Source organism: Ostrea edulis, chromosome 6, assembly GCF_947568905.1.
Source record: "Ostrea edulis chromosome 6, xbOstEdul1.1, whole genome shotgun sequence".
Taxonomy (NCBI): Eukaryota; Metazoa; Mollusca; class Bivalvia; order Ostreida; family Ostreidae; genus Ostrea; species Ostrea edulis.
Window position 1 is genome coordinate 86,517,624 of NC_079169.1, and position 26,305 is coordinate 86,543,928.

Genomic DNA, 26,305 nt, shown 5'->3' on the forward strand with positions numbered 1-26,305 from the left:
AGGGCACTGAAAAAGCGATATTACGAGGAGAGTTAAGTGAGACATTCTTAAAGTGCAATGTATTAGAGGTACATACCAGTATATAGAACTGACAGACAAAATTGTACAACAATCTTTTTATTGAATATGTAACAAAGTCACGATGCATTCAAGACATGATTTCAGTTTAAATAATAAACCAGGTAGATTGTTTCTGTTTCTGTGGTTATTTAAAAATCGTTACTCATTCAAATGGGCTGTACGCTGTTCACTGCTGTCATAACAGATACGGATAAATTACATCGACGTAAAGTAAGTTTTTAAATTGATAAGGCAGAAAGGTGGATGGTCATTTGGTTATGCAACGAGGACGCAATATGTACGTACTCGTTTATAATACTTACAAAAAAACTTGTAAATATTTTATTAGCACCAATAATTTTCATAAATAAACACTTTTTAGCTCGCTATGACGAATATCTGGAGAGCTCTTGTCATGACATCATGTCCGCGTCAGTATCACATTTTAAGGGGATTTTTAAAACCACTGGACTATATCTTTTGAACCAAGGGTAATAAGACTTTGATATTTCCCTTATACATGTAGATTCCTCATGGTTAAGCCTTTCATTTAGTATCAAAACTTTTGACATGATGACCTTGGACTTTGACATATTGGTCCAAAACTTTAACCTTGGCTGTATCTTTTGAACCGAGAGGGATAGAGATTTTGATCGTTCACTTATAGATTACTCATTACAAGATATTTCATTTGGTGTCGAGACTTTTGACATGGTGGCCTTGGACTTTGACCTGCTGATCAAAACATTTTCACCTTGGCTACATGTATATCTTTTGAACCAATGGAGTAGGACTTAATTATTTCACTTAAACATTGCTCATGACAAAACCTTTCATTTGATTCTGATTTTTTTTTTTACTAAATGGCATTGGAATTTTATAAGTAGAGCCACGCCTCCTGGCTAGTTAGGTTATTTTCCGACAACCTTGCTCTCGTTTAATGGTTTGATGAACCCCAATGTCATTGAAATCAAATTTGTGATCCATTCCTTTGTAGATACGTATTAGCATATTCTGGAGTAGGTCAAAGGTCATGTACTGTCAGTGACATTTATCTCTGAGACATTCTGTGCTGCAAATTGTATTAATAGATAAATTTTATTTATAAATAATACCTAAATTAAAGCATGCACTATGTTGTTTACATAACGCGTATTATTCAAGGTCTTTCTCCTGATACAGTCCCTCTTCTCCACACAGAATCAGTCGTCTGCTCGGCGGGAGTAACCTGAAATATTGCAGATAAAACGTGATAAAATTAACGGCGTGGCTGTGCAGTTGTATGTAATAAACCCTAGGGAAATGTGTGTCTCGATTACAAACTGCGGAATTACGGGAATAAAAAGTAGGTGAGTAATATATTCATACCAGAAGCCTACTTTAGTTAGTCGCTCAGTATCATGGCGACCTTGCACTGACAAGTTTTGTTTAATCACATTTTGACCACAGGTTCCGGAATTAATTAAGATGGTTTTTAATCCATATTATGAAAAAAGTATCAACTCACGGATGCTGTCATTATCTAGACTTATAATAAACACTGAAACGCTTGCTCCAGATTTTGCTTGCATCTCTAATAGTCCATAATTAAGCTTCATTTGAATTTTACTTGGTCATTAGCTATCGTCATATTGATTTAATATCTACTTTCCTTTTCGATACAACTACCCTGAAATAGCAACAAAATCGAGAGAGAGTAAAGTGGTCAGCATGCCTCTGCTGATCTAAGCCTATCTATGGTCAGCATGCCTTTGCTGATCTAAGCCTATCTATGGTCAGCATGTCTTTACTGATCTAAGCCTATCTATGGCCAGCATGCCTTTACTGATCTAAGCCTATCTATGGTCAGCATGCCTTTACTGATCTAAGCCTATCTATGGTCAGCATGCATTTGCTGATCTAAGCCTATCTATGGTCAGCATGCCTTTGCTGATCAAAGCCTATTTATGGTCAGCATGCCTTTGCTGATCTAAGCTTATCTATGGTCAGCATACCTTTGCTATCTAATCCTATCTATGGTCAGCATGCCTTTGCTGATCTAAGCCTATTTATGGTCAGCATGCCTTTGCTGATCTAAGCTTATCTATGGTCAGCATGCCTTTGCTATCTAATCCTATCTATGGTCAGCATGCCTTTGCTGATCTAAGCCTATCTATGGTCAGCATGCCTTTGCTATCTAAGCCTGTCTATGGTCAGCATGCCTTTGCTGATCTAAGCCTATCTATGGTCAGCATGCCTTTGCTGATCTAAGCCTATCTATGGTCAGAATGCCTCTGCTGATCTAAGCCTATCTATGGTCAGCATGCCTTTGTTGATCTAAGCCAGTGCGATGCAATATTATCTATTAGTACATGTATATGTACATTGTGATCTCCGGCTCTTGCTCGGGTATTCATCAAGCGTTAAAATGTTCGTGGTAGCCGGGTGGTTAGAAGGTTCTTGATCTCGGCGCCGTGTTAAACTTAAGGCGTTTAGCCGTAGTAAGTGACGGTTCCTTTTCTCGGCACCGTGTTAAACTTAAGGCGTTTAGCCGTGGTAAGTGACGGTTCCTTTTCTCGGCGCCGTGTTAAACTTAAGGCGTTTAGCCGTGGTAAGTGACAGTTCGTTTTGACAAGTACACGACATTAGAAGCTTATTTGGTGTCACCACTATAAGGAAACGTCATTGCTACGATCCCAAGGTCAAAATTTGATTTGTGGCAGTTCACTCAAAGCTGGAGACGTTTCTACTTGGCCATTGGGCAAAACAAAATTGTCGAATGAAATGTTAAGCAACATATAAACATACGAAAACTTGCCTCTGTATATGTCCATCAAATTAAACGACAAAGAAGAGGTCTAATCCTTGTTACTTTGAAGTTTCACAATTCTTGACTTTGCTATCATTTCCATAACCCGACTAAGGTTATTAAAAAAAACTAGATCACGGTTATCAATGGATTGTTACAGCGGGTGTTCATAATAATTTGCAGGCTTTCTTCAGATAAGAAAAAAATCAGTTCATTAAATAGATAATTTCCCAAACCCAATATGATGTAAAGCCTTGTCGCTGAACACCCTGATGAGAAACTGTCTCTCTTGTCCGCTGTTTTCGGTTGACGGCACTAAAATATATAATCCCGGACAGAGATTTTGTCGAATTGCAACTTGTTCTTGTGTAAAATAATCCATTTTCTGTCCCATATACTTCACAACGTATGTTTCATCTGTTGTATCTACCACCTGAAATAAAGAGAGGGGGCATCATATTCAACTCTATTAATCTCTACATATATACTGTAAACCAGCTTTCATTCGCGGCAACTTTATTTCGCAATTCACAAGTGGTAAACTGGTTCGCGGCAAGTAATTTTTTGCGATCAAGCCTTTTTCGAGTCTATGACATTCAAGGACTGGTTTGCGACGATGAGGTTCTCGCGAAATTTTCTCGCATGCGAATAACGGTTGGTTTACAGTATGTTGGTCTGTAGATCCCCAGATCCCTGTTATGGCCTGGCACTTGGGATCGTGGTTAGAACAGATAATACACAATATTACCAAACTTGCATATTACATTGACATTGTATCATAATGTACTAGGAAGAATTTAAGAGAATTTTCACATTACAGTGATTTTTCTACATTTTTGACAAGGGTCCTGTGGCTTTCGAATTGGGAAAAATTGTCGACATTTCAGTCAAATTGGGAAAAATCAATTTCATCATAAATAAGTTTTAAAATCATATCATACATTATATTATCTTTGTTTTACACATCTAATTTTCTTTAACCTTCTAAAATTTTCAATTATTCTATCCAAATCATCATTCCCATAATCTTTGTGAAATCTTATGTATATAATTCACATCGAATGTTTATTTTTTTCAAATACGTTTTCCTTTCATAATTTTATTTTTGGGGAAAATACAAGCTAAATTGGGGGGAAATTTGGCAATTTTTAAGAGGGGAAAGGGCCGAAATTCGGACCCAAAATGGGCCTTGAAAAATCAGAAATACAATGTAGAACATATAACTACACCCGCCTTAGCATTGGGAGTTTGTGGTTTTAGCTAACTTTTTTTATGTACAATACATAAGGTTGATTATCCATTGATTTAGTTAAAAACACTTTTAGAAAAGAAATAATTATATCCCAAATGCTCAAGTATCACTGTGATATGACACCTGTGCATGCGAAAGAACCTTGCACAAAATGACACGGCTGTATTATATTAAGGACAGATAACTGATTAGAATTTTTCATTACATTTTTACTTTCAAATTCTATGGGGAAAATAAAAAATCGTCTGCCAAATGTTTTGATGCACAAATGGTGTAACAAACATTACAATATTCATGATGTACACTCTTAGCTCTATAAGATATCAATTTGTTGTTATATGAAGACTCCTGCAGGAAAATTACGGTGCAAGTATCATTGATATTGCATAAATCTTAGGTAGACTGCTACTTGTACATTGTGACTTGTACCTTCAACAAGCTGCAGTGAATTCCGTATGGTTGCTCCTTGTGTACAATCTTTTGGGTCAAAATGATACCCACGTCACAAAAATGTTCCCCGTGGTTTTCTGCAATGAAAATTTATCTTGTGTATTTATGATCACCGCATTCCTATATTATCTCTAATTCAGCAGGACAACACATTCTTTATGTTGTTATCAATATCAGTACTAAAATGTCTATTTTCTTATATCATAAAGACCTTTGCTGGATACAGTGAATTGTATTTTGGGGTTTTGGAGGTGATTTGTGAACGAGGCTGCTGTAGGCCCCCGCCATTCTCCGTAGATATTGGCGCGGTAATCTGAAGTGAAAAAATGTCGTTTTGTTAACTCTAAACGTGACGAATTTAAAATGTAGGTTTATTACGAGCGGCAAAGACACCCCTCTTCAAAGCCGACATCGCCGTCTTTGCTCAAAACTCAATAAAACCCCCGAAAGAAATTGATCAAAACAGTTTTTTAAAACATCACTAGGAATTGTATTCGACAGGAACCCATATAATGCTTATCTAATCCTGTATTAAACTAATGGGATAAGACATACTTATGCAAGGAAATCAGATACCTGTTTGTCACAAGGAAAAGAAAGGAAATGGATTATCTATGAGTTTCCAAACTGCAAACAAAGTTTTTATAAAAGAATACTTTAAACCCGTTTGTTTACCCATTTTATTTGTTCCGACAAAAGCAAAATCTGGAATTAAACTGCCAATAGTGAACCCGTCAAAATATTGTAGGAAATCTTTCACATCCATGTAGAAGAAACAGTCTTCATAGCTATTGGTGTTATTGTAGACATCAAACGGACAGCCACCCCACTCAGAGCTCCTAGAAATACAAACTGTACTCTTAAAAAATTCAAACTGTACTTCTAAAAATACAATTTGTACTCCTAAAAAATTCCAAACTACACTCCTAAGAATACAAACTGTACGCCCAAAAAACTGTACTACTAGATAAAATGTACTCCTCAAAACACAAACTGTACTTCTAAAAAATACAAACTGTACTACTACAAAAATACATACTCTACTCCTAAAAATACAAACTGTACGCCTAAAAAAACTACTACTAAATAAACTGTTTTTCTTAAAACACAAACTGTATCTCTAAAAACTACAAACTGTACTTCTAGAAATACAATTTGTACTCCTAAAAAATACAAACTGTACTCCTAAAAATACAATCTGTACGCCTAAAAACTCAACTACTAAATAAACTGTATTCCTAAAAACACAAACTGTACTACTAAAAAATACAAACTGTACTACTAAAAACTATTCCTAAAATAATACAAACTGTACTACTAAATAAAAACAAACTATACTACTAAAAATACAAACTGTACTACTAAAAAATTACTCCTAAAAATAAAATCTATGCTATTAACTAAATACAAACTGTACACCTAAAAACTACAAACTGTACTACTACAAAAATACAAACTGCACTACTAAAAACTACAAAATGTACTTAAAAAATAAACTATACTCCTAAAAAAAAAATGAAACTGTACTCCTAAGAAAATACAAACTGTACTCCTAAGAAAATACAAACTGTGCTACTAAAAAATACAAACTATACTCCAAAAAAATACAAACTGTACTACTAAAAAATACAAACTGTATTCATAAAAAAATTACAAACTTTACTACTACAAAAATACAAACTATACTACTACAAAATACAAACTGTACTACTAAAACAACTACTCCTAAAATTAAAAACTGTACTACTAAATAAATACAAACTGTACTATTAAATAAATGCAGAATGTACTACTAATAAGTACAATCTGTACTCCTAAAAATACAAACTGTACTACTGCAAAATACAAACTACTCCTAAAAAAAACTATACTCCTAAGAAAATACAAACTGTACTACTACAAAATACAAACTGTACTCCTAAAAAAAATAGAAACTGTACTACTACAAAATACAAACTGTACTCCTAAAAAGAAATAGAAACTCTACTACTAAAAAATACAAACTGTACTACTACAAAATACAAACTGTACTCTTAAGAAAATACAAACTGTACTACTAAATAAATACAAACCGTACTTCTAAGCATAAACAAACAGTACTACTAAAAAATAAAAACTGAACTACTTAAAAAACTACTCCTAAAAATACAAACTGTATTACTAAAAATACAAACTGTACTACTAGAAAATACAAACTGTACTACTAAAATATATACAAACTGTACTACTAAAAAACCATATTCCTAAAACTAATACAAACTGTACAGCTAAATAAATACAAACTGTATTCATAAAAATGAATCTTTACTACTACAGAAATACAAACTATACTACTTAAACAAATACATACTCTACTCCTAAAAAATACAAACTGTACTCCTGAAAATCTGTACTCCTAAAAAATACAAACTACTACTGGATAAATACAAACTGTACTACTAAAAATACAAACTGTATTGATAACAAATACAAACTTTGTTTAGCTATACGTATATATAAGTATTTACTACATGCAAGGTGAAGATAACGAACAGTGATCAATCTCATAACTCCTATAAGCAATACAAAATAGATAGTTGGACAAACACGGATCCCTGGACACACCAGAGGTGGGATCAGGTGCCTAGGAGGAGTAAGCATCCCCTGTCGACCGGTCACACCCGCCGTGAGCCCCATATCCTGATCAGGTAAACGGAGTTATCCGCAGTCAAAATCAGTGTGCCAAAAACGGCTTAACAATCGGTATGAAACACGTCAGACAGCATTTGACCCAATGCGAGGTTGTATTGACGAACTAGATCGTTATAGCGACCATAGAATTTGCGAAATGTTGACTTCAATCGAGACTGTTGAAATATAATATAAACTTTGTTTAGCTATACGTATATAAGTATTCACTACATACAATATAAACTTTGTTTAGCTATACATGTAAGTATTTACTACAGACATACAATATAAACTTTGTTTAGCTATACATGTAAGTATTTACTACAGACATACAATATAAACTTTGTTTATAGTTATACATATATAAGTATTCACTACATACAATATAAACTTTGTTTAGCTATACATGTAAGTATTTACTACAGACATACAATATAAACTTTGTTTAGCTATACATGTAAGTATTCACTACATACATACAATATAAACTTTGTTTAGCTATACATGTAAGTATTTACTACAGACATACAATATCAACTTTGTTTATAGTTATACATATATAAGTATTCACTACATACATACAATATCAACTTTGTTTATAGTTATACATATATAAGTATTCACTACAGACATACAATATCAACTTTGTTTATAGTTATACATATATAAGTATTCACTACATACATACAATATAAACTTTGTTTATAGTTATACATATATAAGTATTCACTACAGACATACAATATCAACTTTGTTTATAGTTATACATATATAAGTATTCACTACAGACATACAATATAAACTTTGTTTATAGTTATACATATATAAGTATTCACTACATACATACAATATAAACTTTGTTTATAGTTATACATATATAAGTATTCACTACATACATACAATATAAACTTTGTTTATAGTTATACATATATAAGTATTCACTACAGACATACAATATAAACTTTGTTTATAGTTATACATATATAAGTATTCACTACAGACATACAATATAAACTTTGTTTATAGTTATACATATATAAGTATTCACTACAGACATACAATATCAACTTTGTTTATAGTTATACATATATAAGTATTCACTACATACATACAATATAAACTTTGTTTATAGTTATACATATATAAGTATTCACTACATACATACAATATAAACTTTGTTTAGCTATACGTATATAAGTATTCACTACAGACATACAATATCAACTTTGTTTAGCTATACGTATATAAGTATTCACTACATGCATACAATATCAACTTTGTTTAGCTATACGTATATAAGTATTCACTACAGATATACAATATCAACTTTGTTTATAGTTATACATATATAAGTATTCACTACAGACATACAATATAAACTTTGTTTATAGTTATACATATATAAGTATTCACTACATACAATATAAACTTTGTTTATAGTTATATATATAAGTATTTACTACATTCATAGAATAACTACGTAGAGAAATTAAATGATATTAACTTGGTTTAGTTATCTATATACGACATTGATAAGTGATAAAAACTTGATAATTTATCCATTTACTACTTTGACAAACGATAAAATCATCGTTTATTTATTTACGACATAGATAAACGATATAAACTTCGTTACGTTATTCATTTTCATGTGTACTACTTCGATAAATAATAAAATCTTCGTTAAGTTATTCATTTTCATGTGTACTACTTCCATAAATAATAAAATCTTCGTTACGTTATTCATTTTCATGTGTACTACTTCGATAAATAATAAAATCTTCGTTAAGTTATTCATTTTCATGTGTACTACTTCGATAAATAATAAAATCTTCGTTAAGTTATTCATTTACTACATAAATCGTTTACCCATGACTCCAGGGACCTGTCCACTCAAAATCACCCCAAATGTTTCTCAGCTTAAGCAGGTAAACATCTTCATTCAAATAAGTTGTAATCTATTACAAGAAATGTATACCATGTGAGCTCCCTGTTGATTCGCACTTGTTGTCTAGTTTTGCTGAATTTAACTTTACTCATTAGTATATGTAGGATTATATGAGGAAATGTTTGAATGGTAGTCTTATTACCGTACTAAGACTCGAGTACTCGTTTACTAAATGACTTAATATGATCATATGTCTTAGCTTAGTTTAAAGACTCATTTGATATTTCATTGAATTGTATACCTCAAGAGTCCCAATGATAGAAAACGCCCGATTCTCCCCTAATCCAAAAAAGTACGACTCTGTACTCTGTAATGAGATATAAGGTATGATTACTCAGCTGATTGCTTCTTATTTGTAGAAGGTGTGTATAATATATTTCTTACGTTCTTCATTTCAATTTTTATGCCCCGCTATGAATATGGCCGGAGAATATAGTATTTGTCATGTCCGTCTTCCGTCACCCTTTGCGTTTAGTTCAGTTTCGAAGAAACTATTCAAGATATTTTCATCAAACATTATATGCTAATATATACATGTATTGACATCATCTATTCAACTGCATCAATATTTATTTTTTTACCTTCACCTTACTTTTCCATATTTGGTGTTTAGTCCAGTTTCAAAGCAACCATTGACAATATTTTTATGAAAACTCCTACAATGATATTCAACTGTGGCATATTTTGCCCTTGACCTTCCCTGTGACCTTGACATTACTATTTCCTATTTGGTGGTTAGCTCAGTTTCTAAGCAATTAATTAAGTTTTTGCCCCTTTCTGAATACGGCCGAGACATATACATGTAGTAAAATTCTGCATAATTTTCTTTTTAACAACTTTACACATACAAGGCACTAAACGGATTGGCACCGGCCTATATCAGCGACCTCATCACTGTGTACGAACCAAAACGATCTCTGATTGGCACCGGCCTATATCAGCGACCTCATCACTGTGTACGAACCAAAACAATCTCTGATTGGCACCGGCCTATATCAGCGACCTCATCACTGTGTACGAACCAAAACGATCTCTGATTGGCACCGGCCTATATCAGCGACCTCATCACTGTGTACGAACCAAAACGATCTCTGCGTTCATGCCATTCACGATTGCTAGAAAAACCCTGCGTTCGTACAAAGACCTATGGAGATCGAAGGTTTGATGTAACAGCTGCCACACTATGGAACAGTTTACCGATAGACATCCGTTCGTGTGGCACTGTCAAAAGTTTTAAGACAAACCTCAAAACATATCTTTTTAGGAAATCTTATAAACTATATTTTGTAATATATTCTTTTTTAAATTAAAGGCTGGTTTGTCGCATGAACTCGTAATGTTTAAATTGTTTTATTTTATTTGGATGTTATATTTTATGCTCTGATTAATCTTATCATGTTTTACATTTTACATTGTTAAAGCGCTTAGAGTAATTACAAATTATATGATGCGCTATATAAATGCCGCACATTATTATTATTATTATTTTAATTTTTTCCACAAAATGAAAAACTTCAACTCGTTTTCCATTGTTGTTGTAAAGTTTTCACAGTTTCATCTTCATAACCACGAGGCTAATTTCAACCACACTTAGCACAAAGCATCCTCGGGTGACTGAGATTCAAATCTATTCAAACGAAGGACTATACCCCCTTCTAAAGGGAGATAATCACAAAAATAGGGTGGGGTCATATAAAAAATTTCTTCTCAAGAACCACAAGGCCAGAAAATTTCAAATTTACATAGAAGTTTCCTGACGTAGTGCAGATTTAAGTTTATTTAATTAATGGTCCCAGGGGGTAAAGTGGACCCCACTAATAGGGATCAAAATTTTACATGCGATATATAAGGAAAATCTTGATAAATCTTCTCAAGAATTACTAGTCCAGGCAAGTTGCAGATTCATGTTTATAAAAAAAATCGTGCCCCCCCCCCCCCCATTAGGGAATCAAACTTTTACATGCAAATATATGGGGGAAATTTTTAAATATGGGCTAAGGTAACTCAGGTGAGCGATGTGGCCCATGGGCCTCCTGTTTTCATATTGCATTACAAATGTCACATTGGGCGGGGCATTCATGTTCTATGGACATTTCTAGTTTGGAGTTATATACGGGTTAGAATGTTTACAAGAGGAGTTGTGAATGCATCTAGTTTGATTAGCTTAATTACCTTAACACAGCAAAAGACAAACGCTCCAATGTCAAGGGCATCTCGGAGTTTGTTATAAACCGCTTCTGTCCCCTGGATTGGATATCTAAATTTATACTGAACTGCATAACCTCCTGTCAGTCCATGGAAGAACTCATCAAACTCCTTTCCCTCCATGTCCTTGTAACTCCCCGTAAATCTACAATTTACAAAGTCTGATGGTAGCCATTTCCTCGTATATGCACTTTGAACAGTTGAAAACAATGCGCGTTTGAATCTTGATAAGTATAGTACGTTTATTTTAACGGCGAAGAATTTCGATAGAAATGTAAATATAAATTTTGAAAATGCATGAAGATATGAGGGTATTCGCTATCACTTTCTCTCTGTATGTGTGTGTAAAAGGATTTTCTTGTTTCAAAACATACTTAGCGTAAGCCTTTTCAGCCAGTGTGATTCCAATGTCGTTTTTGAAAGGAGTAGAATGTGACGTCATCACCAAACATTGTTCCTGAAGAGGAATAGCATCATCTACATATACATCTACCCACTGCCCAAAATACCAGAACCGGAAATGAACAACTCGATCATATGTCTTCTTTTCTGCAGGAGGACAAGTAGGCTGAACAACCTTTAAACAAAGAAAAGGTGGTTTTACAAACTCACGTCATGCAGTCCTGCTAAAAGCTGTGTTAGTCCTTGTGTTTAGTTTAAAATATTTGTTGACTGTTGCGCTGTGTATTACATGAATAAAAAAACAACAACAAAGCGTAAAAACTTGGGTTGGCTGTGACCTCACAAACAACCTTACATCTAAGATGAACATTTTAAAAAAGAATTGTAGTTCTTTTATAATTCTTCATTCGTGTGGTAAACTAAATACGTGTATATACATAGGTGATAAAACTGGTATTCTTACTCGGACCATAGTTGCACTCAGACAGAAACAAAATCTTAAGTTAGAAGTAAGATGCTGTGTAAAATGGCCACCGGGTCTGTAACACAGGACTGAAGTTTTATTATTTCATTATAACAGACATTTTTCATCATACCACAATTCTGACTGTACAGCATATATATACTGTGAGTACATGTATTTCTACATGTTATGAACTTTCAAAATATCCTTCATGCCTCGTGTTCAGCAGACATGAGAGTTGGTTTTAGGGTATGTAGTTACCCTTAATGTTTTTAACACTTGTGGTAGTGTTTCAAATTTAACAGAGCAGAAATGTTATACGATCTAGAAATCTTGATATGCACTCTCAGCTTGTCACTTTACAAATGCTAGAAGTTTTAAATTTCAGGTGTCGTTACTTGATGTGTGTAAACTAATAAATAAATAAATCTCCCGAAAACAAAATATTCTTGAAGTAATCTGAGTAAGTATAAATTCGGTATTTCTGTACATTGTGTACATTTACCTCATCAAACATGATTTATATTTTGATTTTCGATCAACAGAATACCACACGGACAAATACATTGTCATATAATGAAGACTTGTGCCAGTTCTAACTTTGTAAGTGTGTGGTTAGCGGCAGTGTCCCAGTTACCCTGTCTGATTTGACCGAATCCAGCCCCTGTAGTTCACGTACTGTAAAAATCACTTCCTTGTGTACGAACAAGTTTTCATATAGTTCTAGACTAAAATGTAAGTGTGGGCGATACATTAACGAGTTGCTCTTTAGAAAAGAGTACTCAAATAAATAAATAAATATGAGATTCTAATTTAAAGACTTAAACAACAAAAATATAAATGAACTCTCTGGTTATGTCGATATATTCTCTGTGATTTTCCTTTTATTTACCTTTGAAAATATTTCGTGGCTCTCCATTACAGTTAGGAAAGTTAGTAAGAACTTTGACGTATCAAAATAACCTCCAAGTACGGTACAAAAACGTAAGTCTGTTTGAAATAACCCGGGTTTCTCTGTTAACGCTTCAGCTTTAACCCAGGTGGTCCCTGGAGGTAAACTATCATTAAGTGGAAACTCCGTGTCTGTCCATTCATCGTCTCCAGCTAAATGAGGGTGGGGCTTCCGATGATATTCTTCCGGGATGTGGCGAAAGTCACTGTTAAAGACGAAGAGACCCTCTACTTCTGTTTTGTATTGTAGGTAAACGTCACTGATGATTTTGGGGGTTGTAGATCCAGTCGATTTGGATACTGATAATTTGGAAAGTTGAGAATCGTCTAGTAAGAACTGCTTTTTACTGGTAACGTTGTCTTCCTTTGCGTCTTCCTGTTTGGAGTTTGTATTTATGAACGTTGCACTTCGGATGAAATCGCTGCTTCCTCTCTCTTCTGTTCCAAGAGGATTTTTATGATGAAGTTCCCTCTTCCTTCCCCGACCTAGATCTCCGTCTTTGTACCCACCTGCTAGTGAAGTCTGTTTTCTGCTTTCTCTGCTGTTCAATAACGATTCCGGAGACCTAACCAAGTCTTCTTCTGTTTGAAAAAAGGAAAATGTGGCGCTAAACTCCGCCATGGAAAGTGCAAATTTTCTTCTTTCTGCACAATTCCTTTCTTTTTCAATTCCTTATATTGAAAATCTCACAGAAGATACCAGATACGCTTAGACTTAAATTGTATGTTTAAAAACACTGTTTTGACAGCTCAATGGTTTCAATGGATCTCTTTTATTTTCTGCTTTTAACAGTTGTTAAAGTAGACGCCTTGATCGACGAAACGATAAGGAATTGAAATTTGAATTGAAATTTAAAGGAGATTCGATAGACTGATTTTTTGGTTCATGGTGATTATACTAGTGTGGTTTATTAAATATCCAGTAATGTCTCATTTATCATATTTCATAATTTTGTGCATAACAAACATTTAACAGTCAAGTGATTAAGTGGTATATGTATCTAAAGGGTCTATCTGCTTCATAGGACTATGGCGATTTACTACATATCATTAAAAATGTTACCGAACTTAGAGTTACGGTAAAATTTAAAACCACCAAGAATGCAATAAACGCATCGCAGATTTTTAATATTATTATTCCAAAGGTATTTAAAATGCTGTTCTAATGAAGACCAGATGCCATGGAAAGCGTTTAAATTACACTGTCATGTATAATCTATACTAGTATCTATTTATATTAATATAAAAACAAGAGGCCCATGGGCCACATCGCTCACCTGAGTCACTTTGGTCCATATCAGAAGACTTTCCATATATATTTGCATGTAAAACCGTAGTCCCTATTATGGCCCCAACCTACCCCTGGAGGCCATGGTTTTTGCAAACTTGAATCTACAACTATGTCAGAAAGCTTTCATATAAATGTGAACTTCTTTGGCCCAATGGTTCTTGAGAAGAAGATTTTTAAAGATTTTTCCTATATATTTGTATGTAAAACTTTTAACCCCCTTGTGGCCCCATCCTACCCCCAGGGGCCATGATTTGAACAAACTTGAATCTGCACTATGTCAGAAAGCTGTCATGTAAATATCAGCTTTTCTGGCTTAGTGGTTCTTGAGAAGAAGATTTTTAAAGATTTTCCCTATATATTTGTATGTAAAACTTTGATCCCCTATTGTGGCCCCATCCTACCCCCGGGGGCCATCGTTTTAACAAACTTGAATCTGCACTATATCAGGAAGCTTTCAAGTAAATATCAGCTTTTTTGGCTCAGTGGTTCTTGAGAAGAAGATTTTTAACGATTTTCCCTATATATTTGTATGTAAAACTTTGATCCCTCTTGTGGCCCCATCCGACCCCCGGGGGCCATGATTTTAACAAACTTGAATCTACACTATGTCAGAAAGCTTTCATGTAAATCTCAGCTTTTCTGGTTCAGTGGTTCTTGAGAAGATTTTTTTAAAAATTTCCTATATATTTGTATGTAAAACTTTGATCCCCTATTGTGGCCCCATCCGACCCCCGGGGGCCAGGATTTTAACAATTTAGAATCTGCACTATATCAGGAAGCTTTCATATAAATATCAGCTTTTCTGGCTTAGTGGTTCTTGAGAAGAAGATTTTGGAAGATTTTTCCTATATATTTGTATGTAAAACTTTGATCCCCTATTGTGGCCCCATCCAACCCCCGGGGACCAGGATTTTAACAATTTAGAATCTGCACTATATCAGGAAGCTCTCATATAAATATCAGCTTTTCTGGCCTAGTGGTTCTTGAGAAGAAGATTTTTAATGACCCTACTCTATTTTTACCTTTTCTTGATTATCTTCCCTTGGAAGGTGGTCTGGCCCTTTATTTTAACAATTTAGAATTCCCTTTACCTAAGGATGCTTTGAGCCAACTTTGGTTGAAATTGGCCGAGTGGTTTTTGAGAAGAAATCAAAAATGTTAAAAGTTTACAGACGGACGGACGCCGGAATACGGGTGATCAGAAAAGCTCACTTGATCTTTTAGCTCAGGTGAGCTAATGATAGAGATATAAATGAACTAAACTCCAGCAGTATGCGTATATACTATCTATAATGAATCATTAAAATTATACCATAGTATGATTAATATTTTCAAGCCAAAGTGTACTATTCCAATGAGCGACCAATAGAACTGACGTTTGATAACAGCGCCCTGTTCTTTGCTAAACAATTACGGCTCAATAAAACTAATGAAATTAAAAATAAACAAAAATAGAAACAGCAGCTCCATCCACTACTCGTATAGAAAGTGTCAGTATGTCTACAATCATGCAATGGATTTCTACAAGCTTTTTCGATAAGGTCCCAATTAGCGACCTTAACCCTTTGATCCCAAAATCAATGGGGAATTTCATCTGTTACTAAGATGCACGTGAAGTATTAAATCAATCGAGCAAACAGCGCGGTCTCTATAGTGTCTACAATTCATTCTATGAAGTTCTGTAGTGACCTTGACCTTGAACCTTTTGATTTTAAAATAATTAGAGTTCGTCCTTTTTTCAACAATAAAGATTAAATAAATCGATAAACATGGCTTCTAGAGTATTCCCAAGCATTTTTCTATGAAGTCCTGTTGTGACCTTGAGGTTTGAACTTTTCATCCCAAATCGTTAGGGTTCTTTTTCTTTTAATAGCAAAGTTACATATGAGGTGTCGGTTTAATCGATCAAAAAATGTGGCTTGTGGAGTGTCTACACACACGCGCGCACGCACTCACGAGTTAAACTCTGGACATTTTACTCACAAACTTAACATAAAAGTGCTTCGCACTTTTATTGTCTTTATTTTAAGACTGTTTTATTCAGTCTGTGAGTAAAATGTCCAGATTTTACACGGCGATAAATTCTTCAAAACGAATGTTCAATCCCATAATAACAAAACACCTAATACATGTATTTATGTATTGACTAAAGGTGTTTGTTATAGCTTGGTCTGGTTCATTTTCTACATCGTATCCGGTAGTTTTATCTGTGCAAACAATTATTTGCGGATCCGGGGTTCACTAGATTGTTTCTTCGTTAGGTAAATCAAGGTTGTGGAGATGCGTATCACAAAAGGTTTTGGCACGATACAAAATTCCCTAACTTGAACGTCTCGCTGTTTGATCCTACTATATCCAGTTTGGTGTTTTAAAATTCTAGATCATCTTGCAGAGTGGTAACCTCTAATCCTGAAGTTGATAAACACTTAAAAAGTTGGTAGACGAGCTTAAAGGGTACCTTCAGTCAAAAAAAAGATCTTTTTTATTAATCGATGGAATTGAACTATCTAAGTTGCACCTCGATGTCTGCACTGACAGCAGATATATGCGAATAAAATCTGTCATTTTCTACCTTCTCATGGAAGGTCTCTTATCAGTTGTGTAATGTGATACGTAAGAAATGTGTCCAGGTGCTTACCATCACGACCTCAGAATCAAATGAAATTGAAGTGTTTGGAGAAAATGTTAATTTGTCTGATTTAGATGTCGGGGAAGATTTTACAAATCAAGAAGGTTCTAGTAAAGATCCATCTGACTCAGAGGAAGAAGATTGCGTTGTAACTCCCTTAGATTTCACTATAACAGTAATCGGTGATTTCAACAGATAGATTGTAAACCAGAATTAATGATAACTTAGGTGACTGCAAGTTAATTAAGATGTGATATTGAATTGAATTTAATAATTCCTCTAAATTTTCCTAAAATGAAAATCCAACAGGACTATAAAATTAGGTATGCATGCTAAACGCAGACTTGTGAATTCCAAAAGTTTTAAAAGTGTATGTTTTTTATATATATATTTTTTTACTTTCAAGCTTACTGAGTTTTCACTACTATGCATTGTGCCAGATATATGTATATCCATTTTGGTTGAGGACCTTGTAATGATTATGTTTGTTATGCAATGATTTACAATAATACATTTTTTATATTTTTCTATAGATAATAATTAATGTATTCCTAATTTTCTCATAATTTCAACATGTTATACACCTAATGTGGATGATGTAAAACTACTTGGAAATTTTCCTGGTTTTTTTTTATTTTGAATTTTTATTGATTTTTGTACACATAAAGCACATGAATTATGTACTAAGAGAGAGAGAGAGAGAGAGAGAGAGAGAGAGAGAGAGAGAGAGAGAGAGTGTGTGTGTGTGTGTGTGTGTGTGTGTGTGTGTGTGTGTGTTCCTGATTCCCGTGTGAATCCGGGTTAGAATAGGTCCTTAGTACCCCTTGCTTGTCGTAAGAGGCGACTAAATGGGGCGGTCCTTCGGATGAGACCGCAAAAACCGAGGTCCCGTGTCGCAGCAGGTGTGGCACGATAAAGAACCCTCCCTGCTCAAAGGCCGTAAGCGCCGAGCATTGGCCTTAATTTTGCAGCCCTTCACAGGCAGTGGTGACATCTCCATATGAGTGAAATATTCTCGAGCGGGACGTAAAACAATATAAAATCAATCAATCTTTATGACATTATTATGCAACTTCCGAGTTACCCAATAGTTCTTCCCCTTTGTGGAACCCTTACCCACAGTGAGACATAAAATATACTATTGTCCACACGCGGTGCGTACAGATGCTTATCACTGCCTTCATATATTGCCTAAAGGCCGATTATCAGACATCATGCAACCACCCAAACTGCAGAGGCACACAATAATAGTAAGTTTAGTTGTATTTAATAATAAAACAACTCAAACAAAATCGATAATCGCCATTTTCTTTGATTAGAATATCACCCGTGCAGAAGAGGATATAAAAATAATTTCATATTTAATCTAATGGCCCAATTCAATCAAATATTATTCTTAATATGATCAGTTTAATGTATACCAACAGCTGATATAAAAAAAATTTACACTGTCATTGCTTTTATCCGTATTTACATAGCTAGTCTATAGTATATTTATACATCTTGTACCCACCCAAGCGTTCAACAGAACACTAAACGCACCTCTATCACAGAAGAGCTGATATCTCGGAAGTTGCGTAATGGAGGATGTTACCATAATATATATAATATATTGCCTAAGGTTATTAGTATGAGGATGACATTTCCTGAAACTTTAAAAAAAATTCTCGACATGTCATTAATTTGTTGCATTTGATAATGTATAGTTCTACTGTGTGTAGTATACCTTTAAACATTCTGATACTGCGGGGTTTTTTAAAGTACAGTTACGTTCCCCAGAACATTTTATTAAGTACAGTGTATCACATGACTAGAGCGTGTTTCTTTATTCCTAAACCCGATCGTATGGTGATACATCAGGGTCATAATCATATTTCAACATCAATGATTTTACATTTCTATTTCAACATGTTTATTCTATGCTCTTGTAAACAACAATTCCATTTTAACATTTGTATGTCTGTGTATGAGTTTTATTCTCTATGTTTGTTTTAACAACTTTATTTCAAAATATTTGTGATTGCTTATAATCTTTTTATTTCTGTTTCCAACTTTGGTCTTACATTGTTATGCTCACCAAAGAATTGGGAGAGCATTGTACATGTACACATGTAGTCGCATTTATGTATGTCCGTCCATCCGAGCTCATATCTCTTAAACTTTTCATCAGAAATTTATATAATTGATCACAAATGTTGCTTGAGACAAGGACTTGTGGACCAAAGTCTCTCAATAAATTGATCGTAATTGATCACAAATATTCCTTGGAACAGAGAACTCTTGGACCAAGGTCTTTTTGAAACGTCAAGGTCACCCAGAATATATATCGTACACAAGGAAACAGTTTCCCAATTTAACAATTTTTGAACATGTATTGATCATATATCACACAAATAAATAACAGCCAAACAGCTTTCAGACAAAGGTCACTCAAGCTTATTTCGGAAACGTCAAGGTCACTAAGAACATATAAATAAGAAAAAAGTTCCTCATTTCAACAGAGGTATTGATTATATAACACACAAATTTATAAGTAAAGGAGTAGTCACATCTTATCGGATATCATAAACGGACGTCGCACGGATAAAAATAATTGTGACTAAATGCTGTTCGTTGGTATCCGTTGATGAAAGTCGTTCCCGCCGCTGCTCGGTACTCCTGTGATCGGTGTATAAAGCGTGTAAAACGCATAAGAACCGCATGATTACTAGACAAATAACGGTCAATTAACGGACATTACCATCTGGATAACTAACAAGTACCAAGTTAAATGAACATGGGACACATAAGAAACTGATATAACGTTCTTTCAACGTTAGACGAAGGAACTTGTAACGGCCACGTGACTGACAAAACGGATATAATTAAAAGCGGATATATCTTTTCAAACTTATCACCCCCGCGGACATATTCCCATGATGCCTCCAAAAGGAAGGCCTACAAGTGCTGGGAAGGGTAAAGGCAGGGCAATGGGAAAAGCTGAAAGACCTCCATCTCCTCCCTTTGACAATGCTGGATAAGAGCAGACCGTCCAAGATTCATAGGTAGAAGTCCTGTTTGAATATAGAGCTATTCCCGAGGGCTTACCTCTGAACAACGGACAATTACTGGGTTAAATGAAAATGGGACGCATGAGAAAATGATATAACGTTCTTTAATAGACGAACGGACTTGCACCGGTCCTTTGGACCTCTGCTTGGCAACCGTTATTCGCCAGTTACATACGTTTCTTGTCCGTAAACATGCGGTTGGTGTCCATTACATTTTAGGTTGACTCGCTGCATGTCCGGTCGTGAAGACTAATGTCCACCGTACATTGGTGGATCTGAATTGGACAAGTACAGGAAAAGAAACGCATGAGTTCCGATTTAAACGCATATCAACGCATAGGTACCATACACTAAGCAGACTCCATAGTTCGATGGCATCCGTTTCAAGTTTTGAATATGCTCAAAACTTTCCGCCGGATAGAGCGGACTTCGTTTGACAATGAATGCATTGGCCGAAAGAGAAACGGACAAAACTCAAACGAACGGAGACGAACAGATTGACAAATTTCTATCCGTTGGACGTTCGTTACGGTTATCCGGTAAGGTGTGGCTCCTGCTTTAGAATAGGTAAACGGCTTACAGACAAAGGTCACTTAAGGTCATTTTTTGTAAATGTCAATTCACTCCGAACACATTTCTTATATATGAAGAACATGTATACAAATATTTAATATTCTATACTATTACAGTCCAGAAGCTCTTATACTCGTGTGTATTATTTTCTACAACCAACAATTGGCAACCGTACATGATATAAATATTGGAAATTTAATACGCATTAATAAAATTCAACATTATTCGAAGTACATGCACCTGTAAAAATTGATTCAACATAACAATTTGCTACTGAAATACATATAAACTCAAACTGTTTAACAGTTATTTACCTTGTCTGGCCTTAAAAGTTTTTCTTCCTAAGCTTTGCAAAGTTCACAGCGGTTTTTCGTAAAAGGCACCCTGCCTTTGTCAACAACTTTCATTAAAAAAAAAACCATACAAGTTCTCGATAGCAGCCTTGACTATTAAAACACAGGTATTGCATGCTGTATTCGGCGTGTTTGTTGAGAGTCCTATTCCAGGGCCGTAAATTACATGGAGGCGGAGGAGGCAGCTGCCTCCTCCAACTTTTGAGCCAAAAAAATTTAAATTTAAAGTTCATTAGAATTTATGTTGTTTCCAATAACTAAGAACATGATACCTCCCTTAAAAAGCATTCCAAATCTTTCTTTTAGAATGAGTTAGTCAAGTAACATCTTAGAAGGCCCTAGAATCAAGGATTTTGCACGAAACGTGTTCAGTGTGCACAAAATGTGCTCAGCGTATATTTACCATTTAGAAGTTATGACCATTTTTAAAAAAATTAAAAGTAAGTTAAATGTCAAGGTCAAAGGGTTTAATACCAACGGAAAGGTCTTGTTACAAGGAACACTCATGTGAAATACCACAGCTCTATCACTTATTGTTCAAAAGTTATTAGCAAGGTTAAAGTTTTCAAAAAGTAGGTCAAACTCCAAGGTCAAGGGGTAAAAAATGTTGGTACCCACGGAAAGGTCTTGTCACAAGGAATGCTCATGTGAAATATCAAAGCTCTATTACTTACTGTTCAAAAGTTATTAACAAGGTTAAAGTTTTCAAAAAGTAGGTCATACTCCAAGGTCAACGTCACAGGGTAAAAAATATTGGTACCCACGGAAAGGTCTTGTCACATGGAACACTCATAAAAATATTAAGATAAAATTAATAACGCTAAAACAAAAATGCTACAATATAATTGTGGCACAGATTTACTTCCATATCGGGGTTTTATGAAGTTTGGATTTTATTCTAGTTTCAGTTTCGAATATTTATGCATCAAGGAAGTTATTGTGTACAAAAAGTGAAACGCCCGTTTTTAGACACGATGTAAGTGAAATACATGATAAGTACATCTCTCTGTTGTTCTGGTGGAAGTACACTGACTCTGATGTAAGTTTTTCTCGTTCAATGGTTTTTAAAGATTTAGAAAACCTCTGCATTTGTTGATGCTAATACATACCTAGTTCCATAAGACATTCGGTCTTTATTTCGCCTTGTGTCTTTTCTCCTCAGACGAAATAGTGTGTGTAAATGTACACCGTATCGAGACTGACATACAGTAAAACTTAATTCACACAAAGTAAACGTTTGTCAGTTTGTATAATATTTGATTTCATATTTAATGTGTGAAATGATATGCATGTATGTAGCCTCGGTGTTGTATACAGATATTTTCCTAGATTTTCTGGACTGCCAAAACAATGAATACATGTACATTTTTAGGAAAGTCCGTGCTTTTACGTATCAGGTTTTAAATTTTAAACACCGACTAGAAAGTTCCAGTTATAACTTCTTTGTCTGATGTTTGTAGTTTACGAGAACTGTACGAGTCAAATTTACCATTCAAATGTGAATCTTCAGATATATTTACCATGAATTATTATAGTGTCAAGTCCTCACTAGCTCCAATTGTACAAAGCAATGTAATATCTACATTGATCTCTAAAAGGCTCATAGCTTGCAATCTAAGCCCGAACAAGTTAAAAATCATACATAGGCGTGACCCTCACAGTGGAATTCAAACTGTTTTTAGTGAGTTTTTGTTTGGATCAAAGAAACTCAGAATTATAAATCCTCCGAAAATCATCAGCAAAGTTGTTGAATATTTCAACTCTTCTTCATAAGTACTTTCAAGAAACAAAATTATTTATACATGAGCTGTAGTTGCTAGAATCTACATATATGTTACACTATATTTATTTTTTCTATAAGTATGAAATAGCATGTATGTATTTTTATGTATGATATGATTGATAGTCAAAAAAAAAGTATAACACACACACCAAAACAATTGTGAAAAAAAGGAAGGGGTGGGGGTGCCCCCCCCCCCCCACTCATTGTGTTCTATCCCCCACTCCTTGTGTTCTACCCCCCCCCCCCCACTCCTTGTGTTCTAATTTTCTGGTAGGACAAAATTTTCAGTATGTTTTACACACACACACACACACACACACACACACACACACACACACACACACACACACACACACACATTTATATATATATATATATATATATATATATATATATATATATATATATATTGTCATATTCTGTTAATCTTGATTTTAAGACAGTATTTGCTGTTTGAAAAACTTAAATTTAAAAATGGGGGTTTACGTATTCAAGAGACCATTTTGCAAACTATCTCTGGTCAACTATGGTAAAATATGTGTGGGGTTTTTTTTTTTTTGTTAACCTTAGATATAATTCTAAATATTTTTTTAAAGAAAAACTGACACGTAAACAATTTAGATTTTGAGAATTTTTCAAAATTGCGATATTCTGTGAATTTTTTCTGAAGGATATGAGCAGATTAAACAGCAATTGTGTATGTTTTCAATTGAATACCTTTAAAAATTCTCTCAGTAAATGAATATCTATTGGTTTTTATATATTATAGCTTAATATGATGTGCTTTGGTGCATATTTTTAATAAAACATGAGATCATGCATTCTTGTGTTAAAATTTGGCTTTTGCATTTGGGGGTATATGTGCTCTGTAGCACACGATATAAAAATAAATCCGCAAAGGTATGTCTAATATGGGTTTTCTTAGTTCATTTATGAGTTGGTAAAGTTATTTAAATGCATTTTTTTGATTGACAGAAATTTCTTATAGTATTTACCTACTTTAAAGGCTACATGTATCAAATATCTGTACCATATTTTACCCCTTAAAATTCTCAAGGCATTGCACTTAACTAGTCAACAAAACCTAGGTATGTCCTATATAAACAGCATATCTAATTTATTACGTGCAGTTCAATGTCAAATATCATGAGGCTCCGTATTTCTGTCTGATGTCAATTGTTCGTCTTTGTTTCGTTTTTAGCTCACCTGAACCGAAGGTTCAAGTGAGCTTTTCTGATCACTTTTTGTCCGTCGTCTGTCTGTCCGTCTGTCTGTTAAACTTTTCACATTTTCGACTTCTTCTCCAGAACCACTGGGCCAATTTCAACCAAACATGGCCAAAAGCATCCTTGGGTGAAGGGCTTTCAAGTTTGTTCAAATGAAGGGCCATGTCCCTTTCAAAAGGGAGATAATCACAAAAATGCAAAAATAGGGTGGGGTCATTTAAAAATCTTCTTCTCAAGAATCACTGGGCCAGAAGAGCTGAAATTTACCTGAAAGCTTCCTGACATATTGCAGATTCAAGTTTGTTCAAATCATGGCCCCCGGTGGTAGGATGGGGCCACAAGGGGGGATCAAAGTTTTACACACAAATATATAGGGAAAAACTTTAAAAATCTTCTTCTCAAGAACCACTAAGCCAGAAAAGCTGAGATTTACATGAAAGCTTCCTGACATAATGCAGATTCAAGTTTGTGCAAATCATGGGCCCCGGGGGTTGGATGGGGCCACAATAGGGGATCAAAGTTTTACATACAAATATATAGGAAAACTCTTTAAAAATCTTCTTCTCAAGAACCACTGAGCCAGAAAAGCTGATTTTTACATGAAAACTTTCTGACATAGTGCAGATTCAAGTTTGTTCAAATCATGGCCCCCGGGGATAGGATGGGGCCCCAAGGGGGGATCAAAGTTTTGCACACAAATATATAGGGGGAAACTTTTAAAATCTTCTTCTCAAGAACCACTAAGCCAGAAAAGCTGAGATTTACATGAAAGCTTCCTGACATAATGCAGATTCAAGTTTGTGCAAATCATGGGCCCCGGGGGTTGGATGGGGCCACAATAGGGGATCAAAGTTTTACATACAAATATATAGGAAAAATCTTCTTCTCAAGAACCACTGAGTCAGAAAAGCTGATTTTTACATGAAAACTTTCTGACATAGTGCAGATTCAAGTTTGTTCATATCATGGCCCCCGAGGATAGGATGGGGTCCCAAGGGGGGATCAAAGTTTTGCACACAAATATATAGGGAAAAACTTTAAAAATCTTCTTCTCAAGAACCACTAAGCCAGAAAAGCTGAGATTTACATGACAGCTTCCTGACATAATGCAGATTCAAGTTTGTGCAAATCATGGGCCCCGGGGGTTGGATGGGGCCACAATAGGGGATCAAAGTTTTACATACAAATATATAGGAAAACTCTTTAAAAATCTTCTTCTCAAGAACCACTACGCCAGAAAAGCTGAGATTTACATGAAAGCTTCCTGACATAAATGCAGATTCAAGTTTGTGCAAATCATGGGCCCCGGGGGTTGGATGGGGCCACAATAGGGGATCAAAGTTTTACATACAAATATATAGGAAAACTCTTTAAAAATCTTCTTCTCAAGAACCACTACGCCAGAAAAGCTGAGATTTACATGAAAGCTTCCTGACATAAATGCAGATTCAAGTTTGTTCAAATCATGGGCTCTGGGGGTTGGATGGGGCCACAATAGGGGATCAAAGTTTTACATACAAATATAAAAGAAAAATCTTCTTCTCAAGAACTACTGAGGCAGAAAAGCTGATTTTTACATGTAATTTTTCTGACATAGTGCAAAATCAAGTTTGTTCAAATCATGGCCCCCAGGGGTAGGATGGGGTCAAAAGGGGGAGATCAAAGTTTTACATACAAATATATAGTTAAAATCTTTTTCTCAATATCCATTGAGTCAGTAAAGCTGATATTTACAAGAAAACTTTCTGACATAGTGCAGATTCAAGTTTGTTCAAATCATGGCCCCCGGGGGGTAGGATGGGGCCACAAGTGGGGGGGGGGGTTCAAAGTTTTACATACAAATATAGGAAAAAGCTTTTAAAATCTTCTTCTCAAGAACCATTGGGCCAAAGAAGTTGGCATTTACATGAAAGCTTTCTGACATAGTGTAGATACAAGTTTGCAAAGGGTAGTTTGGGCCATAATAGGGACTAAGGTTTTACATGTAAATATATATGGAAAGTGTTCAGATATGGACCAAGGTGACTCAGGTGAGCGATGTGGCCCATGGACCTCTTGTTTCCATTTCTCCATATTTTGTCATTCAATTTGAACCAAACTTGTAAACACCCTTGTGTAAAGGGGATTTAAGTTTGTACAACTGAAGAGACAACTGAAGAGACAACCCAATCTCTTTTTCTCATGTTCCAGTGAATTGGTCGTCGAGTTGTT

The 26,305-nt window shown here is 34.8% G+C and overlaps 2 protein-coding genes across 12 annotated transcripts in view; one reads left to right on the forward strand and one right to left on the reverse strand.

Annotated features, from left to right (window-relative positions):
• Nucleotides 1-101: 101 nt before the first annotated feature.
• LOC125646069 (calpain-1 catalytic subunit-like) lies at nucleotides 102-14,574 on the reverse strand. The gene is made up of 10 exons (XM_048872202.2): nucleotides 13,131-14,574; nucleotides 11,748-11,950; nucleotides 11,341-11,518; nucleotides 9,410-9,475; nucleotides 9,090-9,178; nucleotides 5,226-5,389; nucleotides 4,762-4,863; nucleotides 4,530-4,627; nucleotides 3,085-3,281; nucleotides 102-1,288 (listed from the first exon to the last, which is right to left on the reverse strand). The coding sequence occupies exons 1-10, from the start codon at nucleotides 13,809-13,811 to the stop codon at nucleotides 1,216-1,218; spliced, it is 1,851 nt and encodes a 616-aa protein (XP_048728159.1). The 5' UTR covers nucleotides 13,812-14,574; the 3' UTR covers nucleotides 102-1,215.
• Nucleotides 1,118-26,305, forward strand: part of LOC130046502 (uncharacterized protein K02A2.6-like) — a 63,672-nt gene continuing 38,484 nt past the window's right edge. For 3 of the 11 annotated variants that reach the window (XM_056142479.1, XM_056142475.1, XM_056142489.1), the window contains exon 1: nucleotides 21,929-22,124. The gene's annotated coding sequence lies outside the window, so the exon portion shown is untranslated. Of the gene's footprint in view, nucleotides 1,410-21,928; nucleotides 22,125-26,305 lie in introns of those variants that run through there. The other 8 variants (XM_056142476.1, XM_056142485.1, XM_056142478.1 and 5 more) reach the window with 7 other exon arrangements.